This window comes from Dermochelys coriacea, chromosome 6 (assembly GCF_009764565.3).
Source record: "Dermochelys coriacea isolate rDerCor1 chromosome 6, rDerCor1.pri.v4, whole genome shotgun sequence".
Classification (NCBI taxonomy): Eukaryota; Metazoa; Chordata; order Testudines; family Dermochelyidae; genus Dermochelys; species Dermochelys coriacea.
The window spans coordinates 21,925,063-21,945,345 of NC_050073.1; the positions used below are offsets into that span (position 1 = coordinate 21,925,063).

At 39.1% G+C, this 20,283-nt stretch overlaps 1 protein-coding gene across 2 annotated transcripts in view; it reads left to right on the forward strand.

Annotated features, from left to right (window-relative positions):
* KCNQ1 (potassium voltage-gated channel subfamily Q member 1) overlaps nucleotides 1–20,283 on the forward strand; it is a 553,100-nt gene that overhangs the window by 162,774 nt on the left and 370,043 nt on the right. For both annotated transcript variants that reach the window (XM_038406492.2, XM_038406493.2), the window contains exons 6-9: nucleotides 463–603; nucleotides 15,837–15,947; nucleotides 17,843–17,938; nucleotides 19,064–19,192. In XM_038406492.2, coding sequence (XP_038262420.2) covers nucleotides 463–603; nucleotides 15,837–15,947; nucleotides 17,843–17,938; nucleotides 19,064–19,192 — 477 coding nt within the window. The remainder of the gene's footprint in view (nucleotides 1–462; nucleotides 604–15,836; nucleotides 15,948–17,842; nucleotides 17,939–19,063; nucleotides 19,193–20,283) is intronic.

Genomic DNA, 20,283 nt, shown 5'->3' on the forward strand with positions numbered 1-20,283 from the left:
CCATAGGTAAATTCCCCAAGTGTAAAATTTTCACCGAAGTTCCATTTTCAAAAGTGACTTGGGCACTTGGTAGCCTAAGTTTCACTAAATTTCATTGACTTTCAGTGAGACTTAAGCGTCTAAGTGCCCCGATCTCTCAAAATTTTTACCTAACAGCTAATTTTCAATTGGAACGCCACCAGCACTCACCAGGTTTTTTGCAAAAGTCATGAACAGTTAGTTTGAAATCCAATATCTGTGACTGAAGCACACATAAAACTGTAAAACACTGGGCCAGGTCCTCAGCTGAGTTCTACTGAGCTCACTGGATCTAGGCTGATTTGCACCAGATGACAGTCTGATGATCTATTTGAATAAACTGCTATAATTAACGTTTTTTTTACCATTTTAATTATTTTTGCACAAAAACTCCAGTGTCACATAGTTCAAAACTCTTTAACAGTGTTTTTATTCTGTTTTCAGGAATTAATAACTACCCTGTATATTGGGTTTCTGGGCCTGATTTTTTCATCTTATTTTGTGTATTTGGCTGAAAAAGATGCTGTGAATGATTCAGGACAAACAGAGTTTGGCAGCTATGCAGATGCCCTGTGGTGGGGAGTAGTAAGTATGATATATTTTGCAATATAAAACGACAGCTAACATCCTACATTGTTTACTAATATAAAAAAGTTCCAGTATGTGTGGGAGAACAGAAGCCAAATTAAAATTGCCTCATTGCTACAGTATCTTCTGTCATTCTTTTGATATCATGTGAGGCCAGCAGATAATGGTGCAGAAACAGTAAATTGTGGATATTTTATTTATTTTTATTAGTAAAGGGGAGTGAACTCTTTAAAATGATTTGGAACAATCAAGCCATGCACATAACTAACCTATATATGTGTTCTCATTACTTTTACCCTTCTGGTACCCTCCTATTGTTTGTTACATTAATTTGTTGTAACTTCTCTTAACATAGAGTTAGTTCCTTTTAGGTGTTGAGCACTCAAGCCCTAGCTTAGCTTTAAGCACGTTAGGTAATCCTTTTGAAGCCAGTAAGGCTACTCACATGCTGAAAATTAAGCATGTGTATTGGGGACAGTGTGCACAGCACCTCTTAGGATCAAGCCCAGGCACTGTAAGCACTTTGGAGCAGTGAACATCCCTCTTCCTTTGTGTTTATACAGTGCCTAGCACAATGATACCCTGATCTTGACCATCTAGTATCCTCTTTCATGTCTAATATATGGTATTTATAAGGTGCTTCTTGTGATAATATCTAGGTATCCTTATTTAAAAATAATATCTAGGTGCTGCATAATTGGTATGAACATTTTAGAACACCCCTAAGTACATGTTCTGCTGCTCTTGTGTTCTAAACATCATTCATTAGGCTGTGAATGATGGGAAACTTTGTTCTTTTCAGCTACCTTATGGTATGATTGATGGAATGATTACATGGCACCTCCCAGCTAAGGCAAGAGTCTGAACTTAGGCCTACTGACTCCAGAGTTGTCCATTTGCTTCTTCCAATAAATGCACTAATTTTGTTGCATCTACTAATGATGCTCTCTCTCTCTCTCTCTCTCTCTCTTTTTTTTTATTGTCCTTTCACATGCACATATTAAATTGTTTATCAGCCATATTCTGAGAGTTCTATTTTGTTCTTTCCTTTCTTTTTCCTCTCTGAATTATAAGAGTCTAGACTGAATTAGCAGACTGTCACAGCAGTTGCACTGTATGTCAAAGAGTACCTTTTTACCTGGTGGTACTTATTAAAAGGCTATAAAAGTGAGAGATGGAAATAACCTTTTAGATTATTCATGCCCTCTCTCATTATTTCCTGGATATGTCTTTGCTATTGCTGCATGACTGTTCTTAGTAAATGGAACCATCCTCATTAAGCATTCCAAATCCTTAAAAGGAATACATTGCATGGACATCACCGGCGATTCAGCATATGCATTTTCATAATGCACTTTATTTTTGGATTCTTATCTTTTGAGGCTTTAAATCACATGGCAGACTTAGATTTTTTACCATAGTGAGTCTAAGAAAATAGGGGTCACAGGAAGAAAAAAATGTAGCACTGTATTTGTCTGACCTGTAATCTTGACCAGGAGGACATGTTCTTTCTTGAGATATATTTTTTTTAAAAATTGTTTTTGCTTGCATTTTGTCTCCTAAATTTCTGCACATGGTACCACTTGCTTTTCCAGCACTAAAACATGTATTGATGAGCATGTCAACTGCAGGTCTCCTGCTGCTGAAGTGTATCCCTCTCATGAGTATCCGTGAAGTGTATCCCTCTCATGAGTCCACCAATTTATTTTGCTATTTAGGCTGCTATTGCAAACTTTATAGCTTTTTCTCTTCCTGTCCACCAAGACTACAGCCTCTGCTAGGATCAGAAAACTTGCCATTGAGCACAAGGAAGTGGCAATTTGGCAAGTAATTTTTTCAGGGCTTTCCTGACAATAAAGCATGTTTTTCTCCTCCTTCAGTGCCAAGTTCACAAGACACTTAAATTAACAGTGTCAGATACAGTGACATCTCAATACATTCACCTTGATCTTAGCAATGAAAGTTGTACATCTACCAGGCATGACTGGTTCACTAAAATTAGAGTAAAGCTTTTTTTAGCTGGAATGAGACCAATAAGCTTATAAAAATGTCGGCAGGCCTTGCTTTAGGGAATAAAATGATCAGCTATGGGAGTAATACATACTGCTTCTCCCCCATTACCCCGATTATAACAAAGTTATGTATTTGGTACATTTAATAATGGGGAAATTCTTCTGCTGAAACCCCCATCAAAGTGCAGGACATTGCTGGAGATATGGTTCTAGATTAGATGAATTCACCAGTCCAAGTATTTTAATTTAACATATACGTTTTAATACCCTACTTAATCTCTAGTTGGAGAATGCTGTAGTAATCTAGATAAACTATGGTAGAAATAGGATAACAGTCAAGAGGTCTTAATCAAAGAGGAACAGTTGTAATTGCTTGGCCAGCCATATATGAAAAATACATCGCAGACCCCAGGCTGCTGACCAGTATGGCAATGTAAAGCAGAGGCATAGTCCTTGCATAATTGGTAAGGACACTTCCCTTTTTCCCACTCCTCTGGATGCTTCCACCTACTTGTATGATGCATACATCTACTTCCATATAGTCAACATTGAATTGCAGTCTTTCATCCCAGGCCCTGTCCCAGCGAGGCAAGGGACTGGAAAAAGAATAAAATTATAAAAGCTGGGTCTGATGGGTAGGGCATGCAAAGGAGTTGAGTCATATCACCATGCTGATGTCTACAACCCAGTGGAAGGAGATCCAACAAAGAGGAAAGATTGTCCAGTGGAAAAGTGGTCCCAGGCACGGTCCCAAGCACTATCTATAGTTTATGTGATCTCAGCAGCTATACATCCTTGTTTTAAAACCAATAAAGGCAATGAAAGAAAAATATGTTAAATACATTTTATAGACACCTGGTTCAGGTTAATTGTTAGGAGGTAATTGCTGGGCACAGTATCGGTACAGGCTTAGGGCTTATCTACTTAAACACTTAGTTCACAGTGAGCTGGTATGTAAACCTGCCCCATACTAATCTGCTGCACATTGTGTCCATGTGAAGCTCCTTAGTGTGCTTTAATCTACTCCCATTTCAAAGTGGGGTGGATTCCAGATGGCAATGCTTGCTGTGAACTAAGCGTTCACCTAGGCAAGCCCATAGTTCCATGGCCTGGTTGGGGGGAAAAATAAGACCGAGAGGGATCTGGGAAACCTGGTTTCCATCACCATGTTCTTGATGCCTTCAATAAAAAAAAAAAACCTGTGGAGTCAGGATGATGATCAGGGAGGCTGATGAAGAGTGATGATAGTTTGAGCGTGTGAGGCCAGATTTCCAAGTGCTCAGCACACAGCAGCTCCAGCTGGGACACTCGCAGCCAGTTTTTCAAAGCAGTTCAGTACCCAACCTTCTGAGCTTCTTTGAAAATCTGACCCCATCTATTTAAAACAGAGCAGCACTTCCCCTGCATGAGAGAAGCATTCACAATCAGTGTTTCTAATGGGCCAATAGTCTTTGCTTTGGCTAGCCATCAAGGATCTGGGTCATCCCACACGTAGCTGTCACCTTTCTGAACACATGCAAATGCAACCCTGATGCACTTGAGAAGACTCTTCATGGCGAGTGATGGGTAAGAGGTGCTCTGGTTTTATCACAGCCGGGATTTTTTTTCTTTTGACAAAAATAAGGAAAGGATAAGGAATGTTGCTATTTTAGGGTGAATACTTTTCATTGGGCCTTCTGCTGAAAAACCTTCCTTAATTTGAATTTATTTTAGCACTTCATACTGTACCTGTTAGTCTGTGGCCTCCCTAGAGCAGCCTGAAGGTAATGTGCAGTATTGTATAAAATTTTTGTGTCAGTTCAGCTTTGGAGGCAAGCAGATGCTGTTTAAGTTACCTTCTGCCAATTAACTTATGTTCTGACAGAAAACTACTGTCATTTATGTATTACCAATGATTTATTCTCTACATATAAAATACAAATACTGTGATCTAAAACAAAGAGAAAAATGGAGGAGGAGGGGGAAGTCTAAACTATTGTGGCTAAGCTATTCTTCCTATCCCAATTTGTAATCTTGAAGATTTAATATATGGCTTCAAGAAAATGCCAAAAAAAAATGTTTTCACAAATCTTACTTTCAGGAAACCTGTTTCTGTATTTCTTCCTTAGCCATTAAACTGAACCCAGCCTGGGGCAGATTTAGGGAGCTCTGCTTTTCATATCTGTTCCATGATACAGTATTTCCATCCCCCACATCTGAGCAAACATCCTTCAGGGAAACCATGATGCAGATTGCCTTGGCTACCCCCTCTGCTCATGAACACTATTTGCCCTGCTCTACTACTGAACATACTTCTGCATGGATAATACAGTGCACAGATTCCTTTGAACTGCATTCTTAACAATTGTCTGCCAGGGGTCTCATTTAGTTGCAAAAGGTTTCTGTCCTTTTCTGTAAATTCTTAGATATCTGCCTGCCTACTGTCTTCCTCTACACTGAGGGCCCAGTTCAGCATAACTGTGTAAGTAATACCATCTGTTTAGCCACATGCATAAGCATTTGCATAAATTCCACTGAAAGTCAGTTGGACTTAAGCACTCGCTTAAGTGCTTTTGCTGAACTAGGGTGGGAATTCCTAGACTTACCTTTAAGCCATGCATAAAAGGTTTGCTGAATCAGGGCATAAGGTCTTCACAGATCAAGCTGGTTTCATCCACTCTAGTCATTTAATGGCAGGTGCACATACATTGCCTCACAAAAGGGAGCCTACATCATTTGGGGGCCTTCTTAAATACAATCTTAAAATCCAGAGTAGACTGTAACTTGAGTTCACTTTTGGACATGTAAGGAAAAACAAGTCCGTTTGTTTTTGCAGACTACTAAGGGAGGAGACTGAGCTCACCTCCACCCCCTTCTAATTTTCTCTGGGTGTTGTAGGTTCTTTGAGCATGAGTTCAGATTTCAAAATGCTGCTTACTTGGGATTTATGCATCTTGTCTCTGAACTTTGATTTTATGGGCTGTTCAAGTGGCCTTTAATCCTCACTTAGTAAAGACCTGTGGTGTGGGATTGGTTTTCTCCGTTTCTTTCAAAATTCTTGCGAGCAAAATATCGATAAAGGAACTTTTGTATGTAATGAGCATCTCCTTTCTTCCAAGATCTTTACAACTGTGTTAAAAGATACCAAAGAGCTAGAAGACAATTCTGGCTAGTAACATTCAAATAGTTTTTAGAAACTGATCTTCCATTTCAATGAAAAATAAAGAAATGTTTTATAACTAGAAATTGATGACCTTTTAGGCCAGATTTTAAACTGTCATAACTTCATCGAATTCAGCTGAGCCAAGACAATTTATACAAATTGAGTATCTGGATGTACATGGTTAGCTTTTCCTATTGAATGAACTGTTTTTACAAGGTGCTATGTAGGGTCTAGATGTTTGTACTAGGTTAAAATGAACCACATTGCAGTTTTCAGTGTGACCTAGCTAGAATTCTAATGGGGCTGTTTTAATATATTTCACAAGCAGGTCCCTGAATTGTAGGCATAGCTCCCATTCCCCTTCTGTAAGACATTTGACTTGGTGCCATTTTGATTAAAAATTAGAATGATATAAAATTAACGTGTCCCATAGATTAAAAGCTGGCTAACTGATAGGTCTCAAAATATAACTATAAACGTGAAATCACCAATGAGCAGGTTCTAATGGGGTCTGGTAGGGTTCAATCCTTGGCTCTCTTATTTAACATTTTTATCAATGCCCTGGAAGAAAACAAATTCGTCACTGATAAAGTTTCCAGATGATACAAAAATTGGGAGAATGGTAAATAATGAAGAGGGCATTTCACTGATACAAAGTGATCTGAATCACTTGGTACACTGGGCACAAGCATATGCTATGCATTTTAATAGGGCTAATTGTAAATGTATACATCTAGAAACAAAAAATGTAGGCCATACATGTTGGGGTGCTCTATCCTGAGAAGCAGTGACTCTGAAAAAAGCTTTGAGGATTGTCGTGGATAATGTGATGCACTGGCCGAAAGGACTAATGCAATCATAATCTTGAATAGCAGTAGAGAAGTTATTTTATCTCTTTGGCACTGGTAAGACTGCTACTGGAATACCATGTCCAATTCTGGCTCCCACAATTCATGAAGGATGTTGATAAATTGGAGAGGGTTCAGAGAAGAGCCACAAGAATGGTTAAAGGATTAGAAAAAATGCTTTATACTGACAGATTCAAGGAGATCAGTCTATTTAGCTTAACAACATGAAGGTTAAGGGGTGACTAGAAATGAGCTGTCTGTAAATATCTACATGGGGAACAAATATTTGATAATGGGCTCTTCAGTCTAGTAGAGAAAAAGTATGATTCGATCCAGTGACTGGAAGCTGATGCAAGACAAATACAGGCTGGAAATAAAGTGTATATTTTCAACAATGAGGGTAATTAACCACTGAAACAATTTATCAAGTGTTGTGGTGGATTCTCCATCAGAGACCATTTTTAAATCAAGAATGGATGTTTTTCTAAAAGATCTACTCTAGGAATTATTTTGGAGAAGTTCTGTGACCTGTGTTATACAGATCAGATTAGTTTATCACAGTGTTTGCCTTTGGCCTTGGGAATCCATGAGTCCATGACTATATGATACTTGACTATCTTGCATAAGTAAAACTGCCCTTTTCTCTTGTTTCTCTTAACTATGAGTCATTTATATAGTGTTTTCTTTTCACTATAAATATTATTACATCATTAAGTATAGTAAAGTAAAAATATGGAATGGAAGAAATTATCTGTAGAATTTTCCCCACACCCTTCACAAACTATTATCAGAATCTCTTCATATGTACGTTTCAGAGTAGCAGCCGTGTTAGTCTGTATCCGCAAAAAGAAAAGGAGGACATGTGGCACCTTAGAGACTAACAAATTCATATGTAGCGAACTTTTTCTCAAACATTTCCTTTGATCATGCAGATGAGATTTAGAAGATACTACTAGGCAGTGGTGAGCTGGAGCTGGTTCGCACCGGTTTGCTAGAACCGGTTGTTAAATTTAGAAGCCCTTTTAGAATCGGTTGTTCCGCGAGGGACAGCGGCCTAAGGCGCCACTCTTGATGTGATCAGTGGGGGAGCGGCTGCTCCCCCCTTAGCTACGCTCCCCCACCCCTAGGAGCCAGAGGGACCTGCCAGATGCTTCCTGGGAGCTTCGCCGGGACTCCCCACCCTGGCAGGTGCCTTTGGCTCTTAGGGGTGGGGTGGGCACCCACTATGGTGGCCCACAAGACCCTCCTGCCCGGTTCTGGGGGCAGTCAGGGGACAGGGGAGGGGGGTGGATGGGGCAGGGGTCCTGGGGGGCGTCAAGGAATGCGGGGGGTTGGATGAGGCAGGAGTCCTGGGGGGCAGGGGTGGGCAACGACCCCCTCATGGGGTGAGGAGAGAACCCATTGTTAAGCTTTTGGCAGCTCATCACTGCTACTAGGATCGGCTGCTTTACTGTCTGTTTGTGGGTCATGCCAGTAGAACCATGCCAGAGAGAGATTAAATGCAGTTATTCACAGGTCTTTCATGCAGAAACTGAGCTTTGCACAAAATCATCAAAATTAGGTAATAGAAACTCTCAGTTACTTGTAGATTTCAAGAATCATGTGCTCAAATTCAACACTGGAGAATTCAAATCAGTATATGGTGCTAGCTGTTGACTTTGTGCATATACCCTGATTAATGGTGGTCAGCAGATATCCACTGTTTCCCATTTATTTGATTAGTAAGCGTGGGTTGGCATGCTGTAATCTCTCAAACAATGAAAGTGGATATCTGTGTACTATTAAAAGCTAAACAAGTAACAATGGATTAATTATCAGGCTTGGATACAAAGCTGCCTGTATTCCCTGTGGCTTTTACTGCCTGTGTGTGTGCAAAGCCATAAGATCATTTGTATGTGTTTGTATTAGAATCAAGCCATTTACTTCTGAATAAAAATAATCATAACACTGCACGCAATAAATCATCAATGCATTTTTGCAAAATTTTCTTTTAAAGAATATGGATTTATAAATCTGAACCTGCTGGGAGGTTTTAAAATCTTTGTCAAGATTAATTTCCTTTAATTTAGTCACCCTATATTCTGGGGGGAGAAATAAACAAAAAAAATACCCTGAATCTTTCCTCACATCATCATTAATACAGTACAATACAACTTACTTTTCTGTGATGTCTTTCATTACAAATAATAAGGAAAAAAATCAGGTCTCTCTCAAGCTCTGCGACTGTTGAAAGTAAGTTGGTGAAACCTTATACCAGCCTTTCTTTCACAGTGCAGAGAAAATAACTTTGGTGCATGCACAGACAAGCCCAAAGCTTTTATCTGGTTTCCAGCATTCAGGCTCTAGCATACCTCTTTGTGCTGCCAGATCTCCCAAGCTAAGTAGTTTCAGACTTGGTCGCTATTTGGTTAGGAGACCTACAAACAACAGCTAGGTTTTGTACGAAGTGGTGTAGATAATTGATAATGTGACACACTTTCCTCTGAGTCAGCTCTGAATTCATGTCAAGTTTGATGTTAGGGGACACTGAGGCGCTGTCTTTTGGAAGAGACATAAAATAAGCTTGATGAAATTAAGCTATTGTTTGAACAGAGATTTTTGCTTATTTGCTTGCCTGCAGATTAGAGAGTTAGAACTAGTTTGCTTGTGAAATGTAAGAAGGGAAGCATGAATCTCTGTACTTATAATTAAGCCATAGACTTCTTCAGTTCCACATCTATGTTCAAAAATATTTTTATTTGTTTTGTTATGGGATTTTTAAATTAGGACTTTTTGAAATGGTCAATGGCTTTATTGTTCAGCCTTTGATCCAGTTCATGATCAAAGGATCTTGTGATCATCTTAATGAAAGTGACATAATTCATGTATCAGAGTAGCAACAGTGTTAGTCTGTATTCGCAAAAAAAACAGGAGTACTTGTGGCATCTTAGAGACTAACAAATTTATTTGAGCATAAGCTTTCGTGGGCCAAAACACACTTCATCGGATGCATGCAGCAGAAAATACAGTAGGAAGATATATATATATATATATATATATATATATACAAAGAGAACATGAAACAATGGGTATTATCATACACACTATAACAAGAGTGATCAGTTAAGGTGAGCTATTACCAGCAGGAGAGGAAAAAAAACCCTTTTCTACTGATAATCAAGATGGGCCATTTCCAGCAACTGACAAGAAGGTATGAGGAACAGTGGGGGGGAGGGGAAATAAACATGGGGAAATAGTTTTACTTTGTGTAATAACACATCCACTCCAAGTCTTTATTCAAGCCTAATTTAATGGTGTCCAGTTTGCAAATTAATTCCAATTCAGCAGTCTCTCATTGGAGTCGGTTTTTGAAATTTTTTTGTTGTAACATTGCGACTTTTAGGTCTGTAATAGAGTGACCAGGGAGATTGAATTGTTCTTCGACTGGTTTTTGAATGTTATAATTCTTGATGTCTGATTTGTGTCCATTTATTCTTTTACGTAGAGACTGTCTGGTTTGGCTAATGTACATGGCAGAGAGGCATTGCTGGCACATGATGGCATATATCACATTGGTAGATGTGCAGGTGAACGAGCCTCTGATAGTGTGGCTGATGTGATTAGTCCCTGTGATGGTGTCCCCTGAATAGATATGTGGACAGAGTTGGCAACGGGCTTTGTTGCAAGGATAGGTTCCTCTAGGTTACTGTTTTTGTTGTGTGGTGTGTGGTTGCTGGTGAGTATTTGCTTCAGGTTGGAGGGCTGTCTGTAAGCAAGGACTGGTCTATCTCCCAAGATCTGTGAGAGTGATGGGTCGTCCTTCAGGATAGATTATAGATCCTTGATGATGCGTTGGAGAGGTTTTAGTTGGGGGCTGAAGGTGATGGCTAGTGGCATTCTGTTATTTTATTTGTTGGGCCTGTCCTGTAGTAGGTGACTTCTGGGTACTCTTCTGGCTCTGTCAATCTGTTTCTTCACTTCAGCAGGTGGATATTGTAGTTGTAAGAACGATTGATAGAGATCTTGTAGGTGTTTGTCTCTGTCTGAGGGGTTGGAGCAAATGCGGTTGTATTGTAGAGCTTGGCTGTAGACAATGGATCGTGTGGTGTGGTCTGGATGAAAGCTGGAGGCATATAGGTAAGTATAGCGGTCAGTAGGTTTCCGGTATAGGGTGGTGTTTATGTGACTATCACTTATTAGCACTGTAGTGTCCAGGAAGTGGAAGTCTTGTGTGGACTGGTCCGGGCTGAGGTTGATGGTGGGATGGAAATTCATGTAGACCATTTGATATTTTGGAACTGCTACACAGATCGCTGACAATCAGCTATGCTGGGTTATAGATCTGCTGAGTCTGGAGAATTTTTTTTCTTCATGACTTCTGCTGAGTTGGGATAAAACCCCTGATTTTCATAAGAGATTATCTAATCAAGCCCAATTAGGTTAAAGGCCTAGCAAGGGTTGCCAACTTTCTAATTGCACAAACCCGAACACCCTTGCCATGCCCCTGTGCCTCCCCTTCTCTGAGGCCCTGCCTCTCGCTCTCCCCCACCCTCACTCCCACTTTCACTGGGATGAGATAGGGGGTTGGGGTGAGGGTGCCCGTTCTGAGCTGAGAGGTGGGGCTGAGGGGCTTGGAGTGTGGGAGAGGGATCCAGGCTGGGGCAGGGGGTTGGGGTTCAGGCTCTGGGAGGGAGTTTGAGTGCGGGAGGGGGCTCAGGGCTGGAGGTGAGGGCTCTGCCAGGGGGGGTGTGGGCTTTGGGGTGGGCCAGGGATGAGGGATTTGGGGTACAGGAGGAGGTTCTGGGCTGAGGCTAAGAGGTTTGGAGTGAGGGAGGGGGTGCAGAAATGAGTGTGGGCTCTGGCAGGGGGTTTGGATGCTGGAGGGGGCTCAGGGCTAGGACAGAAGGTTGGGGTTCAGGAGAGGGTGGGGGCAGTGTGAAGAGCCCCCCTGGCCTCCCCTGCACCTAGGAGCCAGAGGGACACGCCGGTCACTTCCGGGAGCTGTGCAGAGCCAGGGCATGCAGGGAGCCTGTGCCACCAACCGGACTTTTAGCAGCCTAATAGCTCCCAGATCGCTTTCAATAGCCACTGGGAGATCGATGCCGATTGCAGTAGACTCCCGGCCAATCCAGGAGGGTTGGCAACCCTACTTATAACTCTGGTGGGAAGTACCTTATTCATGGAACTTCACTACAAGAGGAGCTCCTAGGGAGAGGCATGGCCATGAAAAATGGCAACAGGAGCTGACTCAGTGTCCTTTCCTGTACCACCACAGCGATAGCAGCCTTGTCTCAATTCTGAGATTACTCCGTGAATGTTAGCTTCATTTTGGCTCTGAGTCTCACACTGTTTTCCAAAGGGTGATGATGGCAGACTGATATGTGTTCCTGAGGGAGACACTAGAAAAAGTCTACTATTAACTTGTTTTGTACCTATTAAAATTACTTTGCTACATTTCTTACCTGAGGATTTTTCTCTGAGACTGCAAATGTGCTTGAAAACACTTTTTAATAAAGAGAAGAATTATCTGTTTATACATCCTTGCTCAGAGAGAGACACTTTAGTCAGTGTTTTAACATTGATCAGTTCCTCTCGTTAGCATAAATCTCTATAGTGGCTTTAACCAATTGGATATTAGGAACTTATCAACTGAACTTAATTAAGTCAGTCTTTCCTGTGAAGCAATGTAATTAAGCCTGAGATAAAGCCAGATCCTCAGGCCCTAAGTTAGCAGCAGAGCAGGTCTCAGTCATTCTACCTATAACAGTGCTGTAAAACTAATAAGCTGACAGTTATTAAAACATTGCCTTCACTTTTAGTATCATATTACAATACCAATTTTGAGTGAACAAAGTCTAATTCACACACTACCAGGAGGTGGATATAAATATTTTCTGCAGTTGAAAAATGTGCTCATTTGTATTTTTACAATGAGTTTTTAAAAACAAAAAGATACACTTGAAATATCTAGAAGAATATACTTTGCCTTACATGGAAACCAAGCCTGATTCCCATAGTTGATTTCAACAAAGTTTGTGAGTGCTCAGCAAGAGGAGCTAGAGTGCTCAGAACTTTTTAAAATCAAGCAATTTATGCTTAGTATAAATTTCATTCTAGCATTTTTATATATTAATACAGTACAATGTAATAATTATGCAGATACTACTCTGAACTTTGTTTAACTGTGTAATGTTGGACAGTTAGAGGGTTATGCTAACATCTTTAACTCTCTATACCCATTTATTCCATCAAAATTAACACAACAGCATCTAACCTGCTTAGGTCCTTTTGAAAATCTCACTGAGACCCTATCTGCATTATTAAGCAACTAAATACTTATCTGGCCAAGGTCCTTTCCCGTCTTTGATGTTACTCCTGTTACAAGACAGTAGTAACCTGATGAATGCATAACTGCAATGTCATTAATGCAAGATCAGGTTCCCCTGAGTTCTGTCCAGCACACCACCTTTTACCTTGCATTTATTCATACACGTTGCATTGTTCAGGGACAACCCCTTAATGTATTTTTGCAGAGGTGGGAGCAAGTTTGGAAATATGCTATATTTCTGTTTAGTTAAATATTGGGTATTTTGTGGGTTTTTATAAATTTTTTTTAAATAAGTATATTTTAGGTATTGTCTAGCTGTGACCTGCAGTGAATCTGAAGCATAAGTGAGTTGCTAAATGCTTATTTCTATAATGCATCTTTTATATAGGTAAAAACATTAAGAAATTGCATTCTCAGATGTTTCATAATTCAGTTCATAATTGAATTCATTTCGGGGAGCATATATGATCGTTGGCATAAAGTACAGTTAATAGCTGGCAACCACTGACATAAAAATACAACACATTTCCATTTGGAGTTTATTACTTATCATTATTTGTCTTAAAGATGACAGGACAGACAAAGGATGGGAGGGGAAGCAAGGCAGGGGGAGGTGAAGTAACTTGTTGAAGGTCGTTGCCCAAGTTAATGGTATAGCTTGGATTAGGACCCACATCCCCAGTTTTCCAGTCAAGTGACATATCATGAGAACATGTAGCCTCCAGATAAAAGTAGCCAACAGAATGCCAAATTTCCAAACTTGGAAGTGGTTTGTGACCTGCAAGAATTTTAATTGCTCTTGGAGGTTGAATTTACACCTACTGTACTGTTGTTGTTGTATTAGATGCCATTATTTCTGCAGCGCACAGGAGAAAGCCTTGACTTCCTGTAAATAATGACTTGGTACAGACTTAATAAGCCTCACTATGCTACATCAGTATTGTGGTAATCTTCACATCAGTGTTGTGAAAACCTAACTTCCAGGTGTTTCCTCTGTGTTGCGTGTTGTTTGTAGTTAGTACTGATGTACTACGTGAATTAGGCTGCGTTTTAGGGATTTGTTGCTGTACAGAAATCACTCCAGTTTGGCCCTTGCTGCTTACATCAATACTATGTGCTAATAAATCTCAAGATTACATCGTGTGGTATTGTACAAATTCACTGCACGTGTCCTTTAGATGCACGAGCCATGAAGTAGTCTTAGCAAATATCTGCATGTAAATAAAATCAGCAATTCAGTCTTAGCAGAATTGGGCTGGCAGTGTTTCCTGAAGGAAGAGCAAGCCCATGGCCCAGCAATTTCATGTACTGTAAAATTTTCCAAGTCATGAAGACTTAAATTAATGCTTGTATTTTGCAATATGTTAACATGTACTTTGTTGTAATTCAATTTCCTGTACCTTTTCATTCTTCTGTGAATGAGGAAGCAAGCAGAGAGAGGTAAATTGACTTCCCTAAGTTCACACACATAGTGGGAAAGATGGAAGTAGGACCAATGTCTAATGACTTCCAGTTGCTTTCTCTGCCCAAAATAAGGGGTCTTTGTGTCTAAAAATATATAATAAATAGCAATGTCATTTTACAAATGCTGAAACATAGTCTCCCTTAGAGGTTAAGAAATCTGAGCATCAGACATCCCAGTTTCTCAAGGGCGGAGGGATAGCTCAGTGGTTTGAGTATTGGCCTGCTAAACCCAGGGTCATGAGTTCAATCCTTGAAGGAGTCATTTAGGGATCTGGGGAAAAAATTGGGGATTGGTCCTGCTTTGAGCAGGGGGTTGGAGTACATGGCCTCCTGAGGTCCCTTCCAACCCTGATATTCTATGATTCAACCAGGTTGATATCACAACCACCATAGGTTGGAATGACTATCTGAATCTTTCAGGGCACTCCACTGCTTCTATATACAACTCTGTTAGTATATATTAAAATAAGAACCCATGACTGAGGACAAGTTTATTGAGAGATCCTGTCAAAGCCCAATGAAAATATTAGAAGCAATTTAGAACCCAATCCTGCAACTTGTTGCATGTGGATAGACAGCTGCAGCCTCATGAAGCCCTATTGGTTTCAATGAGCTTTGCATATCCTGTGTGTGACAAGCCCCAGGATTATGACCTTAATTTGAAAATATGCTTTATTTAAGAGTACCAAATATTTGTTTCAAATATTTATAACACTGAAAAATGCCCTAGTCAGGGTTTTATATAAACACCTAGATAGAAAAAATTTAGCACATTTGGTTGAAGAAATGGAACAAAAAAATGCTATTGGAAGTTAGTGTTAGAAGTGTTTCTGTACCATTGTCTGTCCAAGCTGACTGGGTTTTTCCATTCAAAATTTTTGTTGGCATTATCTTTTTATAGACTTTTTCCCCCAAAACAAGAATTTTCACAAATGAAGAGCTTCAATTTGGAAAAATCCTACGATGTGTGACTAAGCTAATCAATTAAACATGGCAATGCAACCTTTCTTCCCCTTCCCCCAAAAAACAAAACAAAAAGCCTTGAAAATGAAAAAATGAAAACAACTCCCCCGAAACAGCAAACACATACCAAAAAAATAGCAGAGAGAGAGAGAGAAGAAAAAACTGAAGAACAGACTAAATTCTCATCAAATTTCCATCCATATTTTTTAAATGAAAATTTTCAAATGAAACCAAAATAGTTTTGCAGAAATTTTCATTTTTTTTAAAAAAGTGTACTTTCTTACATTTTTGTGTGTGTGGAAAAACTTTTGATCAGAGCTATAATTTAATGGCAACATAGTATAGTTCTTAATGTAAATAAATGCTTTGTGCAAAAAATAGACTTGTGCATAATTTTGCACCTCTGATTGTAACCAACTGGCTATGCATGTCAAAAAAATGAATGAAGGCTATGTTAATATTTTCTGTAATGTCATATGTACTTCTTTTTACAGGTGACTGTTACAACTATTGGTTATGGGGATAAGGTACCTCAGACATGGATAGGAAAGACCATTGCATCTTGTTTTTCCGTGTTTGCTATCTCATTTTTTGCCCTTCCTGCGGTAGGTTCTCTTGTGGGGGGTTTTCTGACAGTTTGTTCTTAAATGAATTAATGGACCACTGCATCTTTTATGAATAATATCTTCAATTTGCCAAAAAAAATTTAAAATATCAAAAGTAGCTAAAAAGAATGTTTATGCTTCCTTATCAATTTTATATAGTGTTCTATGTCGTGCAGTCTACATTTGCTAGAGTTCTCTTTTAAACAGGTTTTTTTAGCCTGAAAATGAAAGTTTAAATGAGAATACCTTTCTCTTCAGGTTTTAGAGGTGTACCAATTCATTAAATTCACATTCACATTTTTGTGAGTGCACTAATGCTGATGTTTTAGTTTTGTAAAGCCCCAGTACATCATAAGCACTTCAGCATCTGCTTAAGTATCATTGATGTCAATGGATTTAAATACTCTGCTGAATAGGGATGAATTTAAGCATGTGCTTTGCTGAATCAGGAAATTTAAACCTTTATTAGAATATGCATAGAAGTGTCTTAACAAGTATAAACTTGCATTGTTTTTGTCTGTTCTTTTCCATTCTTACCTTCACCCCCCTTTCTATTACTCAGAAATGACCTTTGATAAATAAATGACTTGTATAGCTATTTCTTTGATCCTGATTTTTTTCTGAATTTAATGTCTTCAGGGATGTTTTTAAAGTAATTATTCTGATGTCTGTATCTCCACGAACATGCTTATAACTTGCCTGTCAGTTTTTCCAGTTAGTTGTAGCTGTAAAATAAACTTATTTTCAGTGTTGTTTTGGTATAAAGGAGAAATAATTAATCTGTTTTTTGCATAGGACAACTAACAAAAGTTAGGTGGTGTCCTCCCGGTAATAATAATTGGTTTATAATAAGCTTTGTATGCGTCTACATTGTCCTAAGAGCGTGGTCAAAAAGAAATACTAATGCAGCTAAACACAACTGGAATAGGTCTTTGGGTCTAGTGCAAACCCTTAATAATTCCAAAACTAAATGTAGCATGGGTCACTTGTTTAATCGTCATCGCCTCTGTGACCTCCGTTAAATGAATTTCAGAGAGAGCAAAATGCATTTCCTATTAATTTCTAACTGGAACATTTGATGAGCGGCAGAGTTCAGTACAGTAAAGCCAAGATAGCCAGCTGCCCTGTTGTCTTACATTGGCTTAATTAGAAACCACTATTCTCTAGTGGTGCAGTTCCAGGTGTAACAGTGGTAGAAGCCATAGTGTAAACAGGTCTCAGTTGTTTTTACCACTGTGTTGATAAACCTTACATTAAATGTCTCCACAGAGGAGGTGATAACTAAACAAGTGAACTGGACTATGCTTACTTTTGGAATGGTTTACTAGACCTCATATATTAATTGCTCTTGAATCAGGTCAGATGACATAGTGGTAAACTCACCTGAGTCCTGAAAACACTTCAGCGTCCACCATTGCTACCACTGGTGGAGAATCATAGGCCCCAATTTCCCTACTATAGATGCATCCAAAGAGGCTTGCTTATGACTTAATAATACATGGACTTCTCATCACACTGAAGGGGTAGGCAAATCAGGGTAAAAACGCGCTTTCAGATTTGACTCTTCATCTGCACAAGGATTTATGTGGTTTTCAGACTGTGAAATACCATCTACACTTATTCTCTAGAGGGTTGATCCAAAGCTGAAAGATTCCCACTGACTTGTATAGGCTTTGGATCAGGCCACAAAAGAACTAACATTTTTAGTTCCAAGAAGAAATACTAACCGAGACTGAAAACTACTGCATATTAAGTCATTTCCCCTGAATAATTAGCTAAGTTGTTTATGATGCTGAATAAAACTTTATTAATATTATGTAATTTGGCCAGAGTGTTGAAATTTTTTTTTCTGAATGTTAGATCTTTATTTTCTTTAATTTCTTTAATTCCCTTAGGGAATTCTCGGTTCAGGCTTTGCCCTGAAGGTACAACAGAAACAAAGACAGAAACACTTTAACCGTCAAATCCCAGCTGCTGCGTCTCTCATTCAGGTACCTGGACTACTATATTTTAAATGCATTTATTTTCTCCCTTTTATTTCAGGCTGTGTTTTTTTCAAAGCTGCCTGAAGGATTTGGACACCAAATTCCCATTAAAAATTAATTGGGAATCCAGAACTCCCTAGGTGATTCTGAAAATCCCATCCTTAAAGGGAAAATCATGGCCAGAGGAATTGGAAATATTCTTCTCAAAAGACAGTGCAAACAGTTCAGATCATCTGTTTTGAATTTCTTGCAGAAGAATATCCTGTGATGGTGGTTTGTTTGATACAAGAGTTGTTAGAGCTGATCACCAGTACTCTCATTACATCTTGCAGCAACTACAAATTAGAGCTGTGCAGTTACCAAATTTCTATCCTACCGAAAATTTTGCATTTTCAATAAAAAAACAAAATGAACAAACCAAAACCTATTACAAATCCAAACAAAAGGTCAGTTATGCAATATTTTCCATGGGACGAACACTTTCAAAAAATTCCAATTTGGAGGAACTAAAATGGAATTTTTCAAAAATTTCTGGTCTGAGCTCTCTGGGCTCTCAGGAACCCAGCTCACCTGGGGAATCCAGACAGCCTACCAGATAAATTGTCATGGAGATTAGGAGCTCCAGCTTACAAGAGCCTTGCCAAGTGGAATGTTGGGGAGCCAGCTTCTCAGGAAGTTGACTTCCTGGGAGATCAGGAAGACCAGGAAGTCCCATTTTACAGATAGTGACCTGAGAAGATAGGTGATGTGCCCAACCAAGGTCATGGAGGGAGTCCATGCATAGCAGGGAATTCAACTGAGGTCTCTTGAGTCCCACCCCAGAGGGCTTCCTACCAGGCCATCCTTCTCTCTTCATATTGTCCTGACCCTGTTTATTGCAAATAAAACATGTGGTTAAATAAAGAACATGTCTCCCCCTTTTTTGTTTATCAAACAATTTAAAATTAGATGGACTGAATTTACTAAATGAGGATTTTCCATAATGCAACATGATAAATTATTCTTCATTTCTGAAGGAACCTGAACACATCAATAATTTTTAATATCCTCTTTAACTTTCAGGAAAATCACATTTTAGAAGCTTTAACAATGAATCTATTGTAATAATTGTACTGCTAACATTTATTTTAGACTGCATGGAGGTGCTATGCAGCAGAAAACCCAGACTCTTCTACGTGGAAAATATACATAAGAAAACCTGCCAAAAATTATCATTTGATGTCACCTAGTCCAAAACCAAAGAAATCAGTAATGGTATCGGTAAGTAACCCTGGTTTTCTTTCCCATTTTGATTGTTCAGTGAATACATATGCTTGGTAGATTGAATGGAATTTGCTCATTCTCCAGAGGCTATAAATTGTATTTGTATTACAGGATATTGCTTGGTCTTAAAGTTTTGCTTTTTAAATGAACATTGGGATTTTCCAGATAGAAACATTTATATCTGCAGTTTACTTTGCAGCAATTCACTGGTTTGATTTCGATGGACACGAGAGTTTTGAGGGACACAGCAGTGACATAACGCATTTCTATCAACCAGTAATTGAATGCAGGACACTGCGAAATAATGAGCAATGGGAAGGTAAAACAAGCACTTGCCCTTGCAATGGTAAAATACTATGCTGCTCTCAAATTTTATTCTTATGGCTCAATCTGCCCTCTGGTAATAACACATTGTGTTTACATTCAGTAGTATTTCATGTCACATGATTTCAAATAATATATGTTGTTATACAAATACAACTGTGCATATACAGTATAATTAAAATAAATACCTGATATGTAGACTGAACTGTACTAGGCAGATAAAATTGAGTTCCACTTAATTTATATGATTTGGTTGTGTTGGATGAAACCTGAAAAAATGAGGGCCTATTTGCTTTGCCTCAAGCATGAGGATCAAATTTCCAAAGAGCCAGAGGCCCTCCTAAACTTGCATTATGCAAGTGTGCACACACCCACATTCAAGTAATTGTGTCTGCAAATACCCATTTGTGTGTCCGGCTACACAGTTTGCATGTTTGTTCTTACAGGCACAGGGGGGTTCCTCTTCTTAAGGAATTGGCATTAATGGTCCCAGGGTACTACTTTATAAGAATTTTGTCTTTGTTTTCTTGGCTAAAATGTCCCTTTCCCCCAACTTTGTGGAGTATGCAAGGGGCTAGTTAGCTGTATGTTTCTCTCCCTCCACCCCATAATTAGTTATACCTAAGTATTAGTCTATGTAAATGACTTGTAAAGCACTTTAGAATATTTTGCTATGAAAGGCACTTTGCAAATATAAATTTATATTATGTATTACTTCACCCCTTCCGGTTACAACTGTTTAACAGTATGTGGCAGAAGTATGT